Raw genomic sequence first — 13,304 nt, 5'->3', positions numbered from 1 at the left:
AGATCACTTCATTATATTCCTCAACAGCGAGGTGGTAAAATTGCTGTTTTTGAAGTAATTAATTGTTTGAAGAGAGACGCGCAGACGCAGGTAACGTTAAAGCACACACAACTGTCATCTCTCTCTCTCTCTCTCTCGATAATTAATTGAAATAAATGCTATAATTCATTCAAATAAATGTGATCTTACTGCACTATTTCATCTCTGTGTCTGATTTGATGCGGGCAGCATGCTAGAGCTAACGAACCGTACCTGACGAAAATAACTAATTTTTACCCTTCCGGTAAAACATTGCGCTGCAAAGAGCAATACTACTTTTAACTTGGCAAATGACGTCTTGGCCTCCACGTCGTGCATTTAAAACTCTTTAATGCACGGCAAGCCGTTGATTATCCCTTACATATCTGATAGTTATATCTGGAAGTTGGGATTTCAGATACTCTATAGCAGCGGAAGAGTCTTGGTCCTATGGGTTACATTACTGCTATTACTATTAATTATTACTATTAGGCTACATTACAACACTATTTGCTTTTTTTTTTTTTTTTTTTAACAATGTTTTGCAGGACAAAGCAACTCAAACCAGTCCACCAAAGTCCACCAAGTTCGCCAACTTCAGTGCTACAGCCAGCCAGGTGAGAAAAACTTTTAATTTGCTGGTGAATTATTTTGATCAAAATTTTGTGTTAGACCTGCAGCAAAACAAAACTATGTATTACGGTGAATATGGACACATACAATGTTAGCATGCCCTGCTCTTTCTGCAGTGGGAAATCTATGACTTTTACCAAGAGGAAATTAAGAGGCGGGACAAATCAAGTCATCAGTCCATAAAGGAGGAAGAATTTGAAGATTCACAAATTAAGGTTGTGTTGTAACAAAGTGCATACACTTTCATCAAGAAAATGACTTATCTTTTTTAACAAATCCCCTCTTGTGCTTATAGATTAATGATATAGCCCATCTGGCTGGGCTGGCCAGGTACGTGGAGGGTAAGGTGTTTCACAAGGCATATGCAGACATTTTATATGGTAATTATAAGAAATTATTTATTTTCACTGCTACACCCATAATTTTAGATTACAGACAGAAGGGCAGATATTAAAAAGAGCATGTATTTTTCTTATGTAAATGTCTTTATATCCAACCCCAGATATCAAGCATTTTGAGGATGCATCTGATGAATTCAGAGGAGAGAAGGGCACTCTGCTCCCTTTGTGGAAATTCGAGTATGATAAAGCAAAAAGTCTGTCTGTGACTGCTCTCTGCTGGTGAGTTTAACACTGTATTAAAAAATGCAGTCATAAGTTAAATAAAAATCACTTCTTTGAGTGGCATTTTTATATTTTTTATTTCTAGGGATCAAAAACACAGTGATTTGTTTGCTGTTGGTCTTGGGTCACGTAAGTTTACTATTTACCATATACAAGCAATCATTTGTAATTTAAATGGCTCTGAAATGTTACATCTTTCCCTTTCAGATGAATTTACTCAGCAGGGGGGTGGCATGCTTGTTTTGTACACCCTGAGGAACCCCAATTACCCAGAATTCATCTTTAACACGGTCTCAGGCGTAATGTGTGTAGATATCCATGAGCATCTGTCCCACCTGGTGGCTGTAGGTTTGTATGACGGCTGTGTTGCAGTATATAACCTAAGGAAAAAGAGTGATGAGCCCTTTTGGAACAGCAGAGCCAACCCTGGCAGACATAAAGGCGCTGTGACACAGGTATGGATGAGGATGTGACCATGGAGTCAATTAAAACAATTCTGGTAAACTTTCACTACCTAAAGTATGATATGACAGTGGACCTGTATGTTTAATACAATGTTCAGAATAGTACCATTCTACTCTTATAGTTCTGTAATTTGGAGTAAATGCAGTACTGTCTACTGTGTCTACTATCTACGTACATATTTACCAAAATGTGCAGTACACAACCAGAGCATGCGCTGTAGTGTGTTCTGATCCCACAATACAGTGCAAATCTACTATATAATGTACTATTGTTTTAAAATACTTACATAAATATACACTCCTGTGACGCTTGGCTGATAAGAAAGTCTTGGCTGTACTGTGTTTTGTGTTTCATTGTCTTCATTACAGGTGAAGTGGCAGAAGGATGATTTGGACAGTAATCACAACTTCATCTCTGTGTCTGCTGATGGACGAGTGGTGTCTTGGACTCTGGTAAAGGTACAGAAGGAAATATCTAAAGGTTGATTCTAAAGCAAGTCATTATTGTATGAGGTTGTCTGATGCCAGTCATTTGAATTTTAGCATGAACTAGTCTTCACAGACATGATCAAGCTCCCAGTCCCAGACACAATTCCTGATAACCTTAAGGATGTCTTTTCCACAGGTATGAACCACCTTACCACACTGGTCAGTAATTACAAGTATGTAATACAAGTATTTAATAATGCTCCATTATTAGCAGCTTTCATTGCACAACCAATATGAACAAAATGATATTTATAAAAACATGCAGTGAGGATGTGAGTGGGGGTTTCTCTCAGTATAAGGACAGGGGCCCGTCAGCTGTGACTACTGTATATTCACAATCTAGAACAGGAAATGTAATCACATTCACAATCATAAAAACTTTACCCATCCTTCCTGTACGTAATACAGATGTAAATATAATCTTGCTGCAGCTGGTATTTGCATTTAGCTTTGCATGACAGTGTTTCATTCATGGGTGATATTGAGGTTTGATGATAATTCAGATGACTTGTTAAATGTTTGAGTCAAAGGAGCTTCTTATCAGTTCCAAATATGTTCAGGGCTGCATTTCCCAAAAGCATCATAAGCTTAAGTACATTGTAGACCCATTGAAACCAATAGAGCTATGGTCAAGTTAGGCTTACGATGCTCTTGGGAAACGCAGCACAGATCATTTGTGACCCTGGACCACAAAACCAGTCTCAAGTAGCATGGGGATATTTGTAGCCAAAAATACATGGTATGGTTCAAAATGATTGATTTTTCTTTTATGCCAAAAATCATTATGATATAAAGTAAGGATCATGTTCCATGAAGATATTTTGTAAATTTCCTACCATAAATATATCAAAACTTAATTTTTGATTAGTAATATGCATTGCTAATGACTTCATTTGGACAGCTTTAAAGGCAATTTTCTGATTTTTTTTGCATCTTCAGATTCCAGATTTTCAAATAGTTGTATCTCAGCCAAATAATGTCCTATCCTAACAAACCAATCAATGGAATCAATATAAAGTTTATTTATTCGGCTTTCAGATGATGCATTAATCTGTTTATGACTGGTTTTGTGGTCCATGGTCACATTTTTTAGAAATCACAGAACAGAGGAATAATGTCAAACTGAATATATGTGCTAATGATAAAATAATGGTAAAATATTGCATGCATGAATTATTATCATACTCACTGAAGACATTTTCTTTATGGGACTAGTTGGAACAAATCTGGACTTCCACAAACAAAAGGACAATTTTCTTGTTGGCACCGAGTATGGAAAGATTCACAAGGTCAGTCATACACCATCACAGGCAAGATGATCATTTACACCAAGGCCAATCATACAATTAATCAGCTAAACTTTTTTTTTTCAATCTATATATTTTACATTAACAAATACCCTGTAAACATCCTGCAGTCTTGAGTCATCTCGTTGTTCTGTGTTAGAATCAGGGAGAAGGAGCTTGTTGTGTTTGTGGTGCTTGTCTCCTGCTGAGCAGTCACTGTCTATAATATCCCTGTCATCAAACAAGGAAGTATTCTTATTAGCTGCCTGTTTCTGCAACGCTAAATAAAGTAGTAAAACAACGCACACCGTTTGGGGAGACTAAATGAGGAAACATTATAACTGCACACTCTCTTAAGTGTGATTTATAGAGATTGTGCGGTTATGTCTCTGCACTGCTATCACTGCAGCACGGGGCGACATCAGCTAATAACATTCTGTCTCTGTCTCTCCTTCTTTATTTATATTTATCACTCTGCCAGCCAGGGGTAGACTAGCGTTCAAACTATTCATTTTTACAGACCAGACAGTTTTGTTTCTCATCTATGTGCTTTACTTTGCTCTGTATGACTATTACAACCATCACATGCAAAAACTACTTACTCCTACTGACTCCAACATCCTTCCACTTCTACACACACACACACACACACACACGAACAATGCTGTTAATTCCACCTATCAAAACAAAGGTATTTGCCATTCACATGTATTATAGAAATAAGCATGTATGCATCATGTCAACATCCCTTAAAGTTTAACAGACTGCAGTATTAATACAACAATAATGGTGTCGATCTCTTTGCAAGGAATGTTTTAAATGTCACTATTACTTCTGCAAGTGTTATTCATAACCACCAGTGGATAGTTAAGCAGTATAACAGGAGCAAGAGTGCTGTGTACAAAACAGCAGTTTTGTAACATTAATTTACCAAGTAATGAGTTTGTGTTTCACAGGGCTCCAAACTCTATAATAGGTTCGTGGAGACATATGATGCACACTTCATGAATGTCACTCGTGTGAGGTGGAATCCCTTCCATGCTGATGTCTTCATCTCTTGCAGCTGGGACTGGATGGTCAAAATTTGGGATCAAACTATGAAGTATGAGCACTATTCCCTACAGCACTGTCTCCTGCAGCCTTTCCCAGCCTGTTACAATTTAAATAACAGCATTATTTGACAGTATAGAGACTAGGTTGTACTATAGGGAAATTTACCAAATCTCACCAACAGGCCAAACATCTTCTCACTCTTTTTGGGTAGGCTAATCAAGCGCTGCACTGCCTGGGTAATTCTGATGCGTTGATTAAAACTCTGGCTCTTAACTCTTTATTAGGCCACTGTACTTTGTTTAAGGCTGTTCTGTTCATTAGACTGTTGACATAGGAACTGTTGTTCTCATATACAGTTTGTAGTTGTTGAAATATAGTTTTTTACCTGATGTGAAATTTTGCACCAATAGATCATCCCGTGTAGCTTGTATAACTGGCAGGCACCTGCCCTTTTGGCCTCTGACTATACAAGTTCCCTTTTTGTCCAAGACATTTTTTTCTTTTTTTAATTTTACATTTGAGTTTTTATTTAAATTTGGCCCATGGCATCAATTCTCATTTAAGCGTGTACCCGACAGATGCAATTAAGTTCTAAGCACACAAGCCCCTCCACCATACAGTACCTCAAATAATATTAACAAATATTAACAACTTTTGGTTATGTTAACTACGTGTGCCAAAGAAATATTAGGTGTTTATTTCAAGAATGTACCTCGTATTTGCACCAACAGCTAGCCTTTAGTCTACTGTGGCACACAGCCTGTTTTATTAAGCTGTCCAAGTATCAAAATCTGTGTGGCAATGCTGATGATTTCCGATGCATAATGTGACACTAAAGACTGAAGTATTGGCTGCTGAAAATTCGGCTTTGCCATCATAGGAATAAACTACATTTTAAAATATATTAAAATAGAAAAGAGTAATTTTAAATTGTCATGTTTCACAATATTATTTATTTTACTGTATTTTTCATCAAATAAATGCAACCTTGGTGAATGTAAGAAACTTCTTTCAAAAACATCAAAAATCTTACGGACCCCAAACTTTTATATAGCAGTGTATATTAATCTTCCTGTACTAAAAATGTGTGTTGCTGTAAAGTTGAAAACTGATCACTTTAATCTCATGGTAAAAGCTCCGAGAGTGGCAGGCAGTGATATACAGAGAATAGTCAAGTCATACAAATGCCAGCGGATAAATTCATCTGTCAACTCAAGAGTGTCAAGCACTCTCCTTTAATTGGGATTATGTGGTACTACTGATTCTCTCTTATTCTTACTGATTGTGACAGTCTTGTTGATGCTTTTAAAGCATAGCCCCAGACGTGCCTCTGTTATTTTTCACAATTAGACATCAGTTACTCCGACAGCCCACATTTGAACAAAGGCTCTGCATCTCTCTCTCTCTCTCTCTCTCTCTCTCTCTATGCATGCCCACATTAGATGAATTCAGAATGGGAGCAATGTAGTTTCTGTTAGAGCTTCATTTGGACTGAATAGTAGTTTATAAAAGTAACAATACATGTCTCTCACAGGTCTCCCATGTTCACCTTTGAATTGGAAATTGGAGCTGCAGTGACAGATGTGGCCTGGGCTCCATATTCCTCCACTGTCTTTGCTGCTGTCACCACTGAAGGAAAGGTAAACAGCGCAACCGACTCCTCTTTAGAGATATACAATAGTAAAATCCACAATTTCTGCATTCTAAGACTAAGATAAATTCTATTTTGATAATAACAACAAAAATAATCAATAATCAGAAAGAATCATCCATACATTCATTTTCCAAACCACTTATCGTAATAATAATGTCCGAGAAATGTACTAATGAGTATCTAAGCCTGTATCCTATGTCCCCCATCTCCCGTCTCTGGCTTCTGCTAGAGCAGAGACTATTCTTAGGTGGGCAGCATGATACATGAATGACAATGAGGATGATGTGATTACAATTAAATTTAAAATCCATTATCTTATGCTTGATGATTGCAAGAGAATACGTTATAGAGGTGCTAATTACACTGAAAATATCAAACCATAAACTCACACAACATTAATGCAAAGACTAAAACTGCCTGCTCCTCCTCCATTTCTCTCTCAGGTCCATGTGTTCGACCTCAGCATCAACAAATATGAGGCTCTCTGCCAGCAAAAAGTGGTGTCCAAGAAGACCAAGCTCTTCAACATTGAATTCAACCCTGTCCATCCCATCATCATCGTGGGCGATGGCCACGGCCATGTCACCAGCCTCAAGCTCTCTCCCAACCTCCGCAAGAAGCCTAAGGTAGGAGATGAAAAATCAAATCACATTATTAATCGATCAGTGCTGTGCTACATGTGCTGAATTGCTGTATCTGCATCTTTGTGACAGCTTCAAAGTCAAATGATGTGAATAATTTTCAAAATAGTCATTTTAGCAAATTTATTCCACTCAATGGCCCTCCCTGGTTAGGATTTGATTGATTATATTAATAGCTGTAACTTTGAGCTGCTTATTAGAGCTCACTGAAGATCCCTCCACTGCAGCTCTGTGAATATCTGAACATTAGCATTCTGCTGAGCAAATTTAGCAGATGTTCTCAGAATGATTGCTAGACTCATAATTCCTTAAAATGTTGCCTAATGATTGACGGGAACAGAATAGCGTTTAATTAGTGATTTACATCTCTGCAGAGAAGTTCATCTGATCTGGTTTAGTTGATTACAATCATGGCATGGTCAGTAAGTGATCTTTGATTATTCTCCCCCAAAGGACCAATGTGTCACTGTAATCGTATCAGACAAATGTCATGCGAGATTGGAGCGAGTCTCTGGCCGCGGTGTTAGCGTTTTTTTCCACCACAGCACAACACACAGAGGAAATAACGTCACGCTAACACCTCTCTCATTACCTCCGCCGGTCGAGATGGAAACGTTTAAATGGGAGTAGGGCTGCAACAACTAATCGATCAAATCGATTATGAAAATCATCGACAACGATTCTCACTATCGATTAATCGGGTCTGCCCACAGTGCACGTCCACGGAGTTTACATACTTGTCCAACTTCAGCCGGTCGCGTCAAATTAAAGCACTGAATTACTTATTTCTATGGACAAAATGCATCTAAAATAGTGGAGGAAACAGAATGAGATGCTGCAGTAGAGTTACGTGATCCAAGCTGCCCAAAACACGAGAATTATTTATTTTAAGCTTTAAGCTAATGCATTAGCGTAATGGCTTGCTCTGTCAGGCGCTTTAACAGATGCGTGTGCGTCCTCAGCGCAAAAAAACTTTCAGTTAATGGTCATATCCTTGTGTATAAATGTCACAAATTCACGCGAGAATTTCCATTTTTGCATAAAGGTCCGTCCTGACAGTCTGTGTTAAATTTGAATCTTTACTGAATGAGCGAGCGCCAGCGCGTGCACGCACGTCAGACAGACGGAAAACAGAGACAATTAATAATAAGCGCAAAAACATTTATTGTGCTGAAATATCTGTTGTTGAAAGTTAAATTAAGGTTTAATGGTCAACATGCATTGCGCATATTTTATGAGAGTAGGAACTGTGGATAAAAGCAAGCGTGTAATTGTCTGAATATAAATATCAGACGCTTCAAAACCGCCTTTAACAGGATAAAGAAATGACACTAAGCCCTATTCGGAATCCATGAGTTTTATCACTGAGGTGATAACTATATTTATTTTTACAGACGTCCATATGAGAAACAATTACCGTCCAAATCGGGCTATGACGTGACTGTGGTCAAATGAACGTGTGTTCCTGCAGAACATTACTCTTACCTATTCGTTACCACTGAGTTTGTGATTTCATTCGTCTTTATCATCTTTATTATTATTTTAATTTTCAATGCACAGATTTAAACTATATTCACTATATACAATGCTTAACAAATTTATGTAAGGTTATTAACAAATTATGGTTTGTGCCACTGCTGCTCTAAACTAACAGTACTGGTGATTACCAAAATAATTTTTTAGCTTTCTGTATGGGTTAGTCCTCAAATATGCATAAGCTCTTTAGTAACAGTAGTAGGCTGTTTCTAATGCTATAATATAATTATTGCTGTTATCTATGAAAGAAAGGCAGAGAGCTTTATAGTGTTTTTTTTTCAGATACCCAATTACAGTCAAAAAGTACTTAAACAATGCCAGCAAGAACGCAAGCTATGAAGGGCATAGGAGGCCATTTTTGTTATGTGAATAAATAAAAGTATTTAGTTATAAATAAATGACAATAAAAAAATTTTGATTTAAACAATTTTTTGACAGATTCCTAAAATGTGTTTTCTCTTTATTATGGCAGGTGGTCTATGCCCAAAACATGAGAATTCTTTATTTTAAGCTTTAAGCTAAAAAAACTTTCAGTTAACGGTCATATCCTTATGTATAAATGTCACAAATTCACGCGAGCATTTCCATTTTTGCATAAAGGTCCGTCCTGACAGTCTGTGTTAAATTTTAATCTTTACTGAATGAGTGCCAGCGCGTGCACGCGCGTCAGACAGACGGAAAACAGAGACAATTAATAATCAGCGCAAAAACATTTATTGTGCTGAAATATCTGTTGTTGAAAGTTAAATTAAGGTTTAATGGTCAACATGCATTGCGCATATTTTATGAGAGTAGGAACTGTAAGGGGATAAAAGCGTGTAATTGTCTGAATATAAATATCAGACGCTTCATAACAGCCTTTTACAGGATAAACAAATGACACTAAGCCCTATTCGTAATCAATGAGTTTTATCACTGAGGTGATAAGTAAATTTATTTTTACAGACGTCCATATGAGAAACAATTACCGTCCAAATCGAAACGTGTGTTCCTGCAGAACATTACTCTTACCTATTGGTTACCACTGAGTTTGTAAAATGTGTTTTCTCTTTATTATGGCAGATGGTCTAATAAATTGTTAAGCACTGTATGTTTTCATAGCATTCAGTTGGAACGTTTGTTTTAAGGACATTGGGCAGAATGTGGAATAGTGTGTTTTTGTCAATAAAATAAAAAAAGAAAATTGTTTTTAATCCGATTAATCGGAAAAAGAAAAGAAAAGAAAAAATAATCGACCAACTAATCGATTATCAAAATAATCGTTAGTTGCAGCCCTAAATGGGAGCTTCACACTGAGAAGTGTTTGTGATTGTTAGTGGCACCCCTGTCCTCTCACTACCAGCAGCTGACTCACCTCATCCTCTTCATTTCTCTCTTTGGCTCCACAGGACAAGAAGGGTCAGGAATTGCCGATGAGTCCGGAGGTGGAAAAAGCAAAGATGGAGCAACTGTTGAGCTTACTGAGATAGCCTGGGAACAATCAGCAGAACTGAGGCACAGCTAAATTTAAATTTAAACATTTTAACTATCTATTGCCTAGAAATGTGAGAGTAGCCAAAAATAGTCTTACTGTAGCCTGTAATGTATGCCATAACTTTTTTATGTTAAAAAAACTCTAGATTTGTATGGATATTTCACTGTATTTATTAAACATTCATAATCATAAATCTACTGTTTATGCCAGAAAACACAATAAAACATAAAAATTCCTCTTTCAGACACAGTTCTGTTCTTGCCCTTGACCTTTTATTTGTTTTCACCTGCTAATTAGCATAGTGCTGATTGCTAGCTGTTTAGGTGCAAGTATGGGGTTTCACTGACATGGTCAGGAACTACTGAATGGCTCTAAAGAGGCGATTGAGAGTCTCTTTACCTAAAACACTCAGTATAACAGAGCTTAGGTACAGTCCCAGCAGCCCACGCTGAGCCAAATCACTCTTCGTCCTCAAGTGTTTCTTTTGCAGGCCTCTATGAACAGCAAAGAAACTTCTGAAATTATGTTTTCAAAATAATATTAATTCATGACAAACCATGTCGCCCAGTCTGCAATTGATTGCTGCAGGCAGTACAAAATATAAACAGCATTCCGTTGCCAATTTTTTCTCTCACGCCGTCAGCAAGTACCTCTGCTCGTTCCTCTGATGTGCGTTCTCTAGAGTCAGCACTGGGACTCTCCCTGGCTACCAGAACATTATACACTAATGGCCACCACTGCGGCGGTGGACAGTCCCATAGTGGAGATGGAGTCTTCACGGTCACATAGCTGCATCGCTGACACAGAGACGGCCTTCAAAGAGCTTCAAAGCCCTGCTTGTTGAAGTCACCATCACTCTGCTGTCATTATTTGTCACCCAGGGGTCCTCCTGATCGTCTGATCCGTTGTGAACAAGTGCGTCTTTTCACATCTCTTATATTCACATATCAAGGACACACTGTGTTCTGGTGTTGGAGGAAGACTTTGAAACTGGTCTGATGATGGATCAAGAGCAAAGCCTGAGGATTTTTTTGGTTTGGTAGACTGTTTTTTTGCTATTTTCATTGGTCTGACTTTGTTCTGAGAGGTAGATGGCAGTGTAATGCAGGATGTGGTCTTGAATGCCGTCGCTGTCATTCATCTTTGGCCCTCTTTCCTATTTGACAGATAGAACAAGGACATTTATCGTAAGACTGTATTTCAAAACATCTGCAGGATGCAACTGCATTGCATGTTGCCCACTGATGTTGTCAGGTTTTTGATTTTGCTAATTAGTTTGATTCCTCAAGTAAAATAACAAATAACATACAAGAGAATGTGTTGGGCCTGTAAATGAGGGACTCCTCTTCCACAAGAATGTTTACACTCAAACAGTTACATGAATATTTCATTCTCTTCACTATTGGAAAACCAAGTATTATATGAGAATGATATGATGCTGAAGTTACAGTTCTGTCGTCATTCTAAACACTTTTTCCCCTTTTTTTGTGAAGCAGAAAAGGGATATGTTTCGTCAAGTCTTAATATGCAAAAACAAACTTTCAGAGCTACTGTAGAAGGGAAATTGTTTAGCTTAAATAACTGAGGTCTTGATACCCCTCTTCTGATAAATTCTTCATAGCGATAATCCACGGGCCTCGAAATACTGAAGACGGTTCAGGTCTACTTCCCAGTAGTCTGCCATTGGATACAACACCTCAGCAATCTGAAACAGCATTAGTATTAGGGTGCGGTCACATTAACAGGATCAAGGTCCAGAAATGTAGCAAGGAGATCGGTAAAATAACCCATGTGACATCAGCGGTTCAACCGTAATTTTACGAAGCTATGAGAATACTTTTTGTATGCAAAGAAAACAAAAATAACGACTTTATTCAACAATTCGTCTCCTCCGCGTCACCCTGGTGCCATTTTGGAGAGTATCCGCTGGACGTAAACAGCGTATGCTATTCTGTGTCAGCTGCGTGAAAGTACAGTTGAATCCCTGATGTCACATGGATTATTTTACCGATCTCCTTGCTACGTTTCTGGACCTTGATCATGGTAATTGCATTGCTGTCTATGGGAGGGTCAGAGAGCTCTCAGAATTCATCAAAAATATCTTAATTTGTGTTCTGAAGATGAACGGGCGTCTTACGGGTTTAGAACGACATGAAGGTGAGTAATTAATGACAGAATTTTCATTTTTGGGTGAACTATCCCTTTAAAGAACTTTATGCAGAGTGGAAGGACGGATCAACAGTAGCACTTGAATTGGGGAAGGATTAAGGAGTGTAGGAGGAATTGGATTTATTGTGTCGAGCGAATGGGCAAAGCACACTGATCATTTAGATGTGTCCAAGCCTCGTTTTGGCATCCTCACCCTTACCTTTCCCCAACAGAACAAGTTCCACGCCCCTACCGCAGCAGCAGAAGATGAAGAGGTAGAGCTATTTTATGAAGACCTTGAGGAGGCAATGAACATGCGCTGCATCTACCTCGTGGTGATGGGTGATTTCAATTCAAAAGTTGGACACTGCAAGGTTAACGTTAAATTCATTCATGACAGCCGTATGAGACATGTGAAGACCAACACAACACATGGATCCACTAACTCTTACATATGCTTAATGTTTATGATTCTTTTTGGCACCTGGATGTACTGCGCAGTGTTAAGCTGTGGCGATGTTTCCTTGGGACACTTTAGGCCCCATTATCCCAATATCACAATCCCTGACAGCTGTCAGGTATCTGAACATTGTTGTGGACAAATGGGAACTGTGTTCCTTGCCGGTGATGGCCATTACCAACAGGATAATGCACCATGCCACACCAGATAATGCACCATTCCAGAATCATCAAGGAGTGGTTTGCGGAAAATGATGGTAAATTTCTGTTAATGCCTTGGCCTCCAAATTCACACAAACCCAATAGAAAAGCGGGTTTGCACTACATCATCACCACGTGTGTGTGTGTGTTTGTCTGTGCGTATCATTAAAAAAAAAACTCCATATGTAAAATTTTAAATGATTTATTAAGCCAATCCCTTCCCACCCACCCAATAAATTAACTAGATTTATAAGGAGCACAGAGTCTATAAGTTTGCTCCTTTTTTTTTTTTTTTTACATTACACCGTCTACTTCATACTTCTTCAAAGACATTTTTTTCCTTTTTTGTGCACTAGATTAGTTCTTCCAAGTTTTTTTTTTCTATTTACTGCTTCTTTATTTGTGCACTACTATTACTATAGTAATTTTCTTCTTTTTGTGCACCAAGTTTGCTGCGTATTGTTTAACTAATCATGACCCTCTGAAGACTCTATGCTGAATGGTTTGTGCTGTTTTCCCTCACTGGGGCTGATTTGGAGCATCTGCTGAATAAATAAATGTAAAGAAAAATTGAAGCACTGCTTGCTTTTTCACAAAAATAATTTCGGATTTCTCTTCTGCCTTC

The 13,304-nt window shown here is 38.0% G+C and overlaps 1 protein-coding gene across 1 annotated transcript in view; it reads left to right on the top strand.

Moving 5' to 3' along the window:
• Positions 1 to 10,102, top strand: part of LOC107708341 (dynein intermediate chain 1, axonemal-like) — a 12,499-nt gene extending 2,397 nt beyond the window's left edge. The window contains exons 2-14 of the mRNA XM_016512534.1: positions 567 to 635; positions 768 to 866; positions 947 to 1,031; positions 1,154 to 1,271; positions 1,360 to 1,403; positions 1,482 to 1,729; positions 2,108 to 2,197; positions 2,282 to 2,363; positions 3,443 to 3,516; positions 4,470 to 4,615; positions 6,101 to 6,206; positions 6,664 to 6,846; positions 9,786 to 10,102. Of these exons, the coding sequence (XP_016368020.1) occupies positions 567 to 635; positions 768 to 866; positions 947 to 1,031; positions 1,154 to 1,271; positions 1,360 to 1,403; positions 1,482 to 1,729; positions 2,108 to 2,197; positions 2,282 to 2,363; positions 3,443 to 3,516; positions 4,470 to 4,615; positions 6,101 to 6,206; positions 6,664 to 6,846; positions 9,786 to 9,866 (1,425 nt within the window). The 3' untranslated portion in view covers positions 9,867 to 10,102. The remainder of the gene's footprint in view (positions 1 to 566; positions 636 to 767; positions 867 to 946; positions 1,032 to 1,153; positions 1,272 to 1,359; positions 1,404 to 1,481; positions 1,730 to 2,107; positions 2,198 to 2,281; positions 2,364 to 3,442; positions 3,517 to 4,469; positions 4,616 to 6,100; positions 6,207 to 6,663; positions 6,847 to 9,785) is intronic.
• Positions 10,103 to 13,304: the final 3,202 nt, after the last annotated feature.

The sequence above is a fragment of the Sinocyclocheilus rhinocerous genome, unplaced genomic scaffold (genome assembly GCF_001515625.1).
Source record: "Sinocyclocheilus rhinocerous isolate Xijiao unplaced genomic scaffold, SAMN03320098_v1.1 scaffold1136, whole genome shotgun sequence".
Lineage (NCBI taxonomy): Eukaryota > Metazoa > Chordata > Actinopteri > Cypriniformes > Cyprinidae > Sinocyclocheilus > Sinocyclocheilus rhinocerous.
This window is presented reverse-complemented; position numbering and strand designations above follow the sequence as displayed.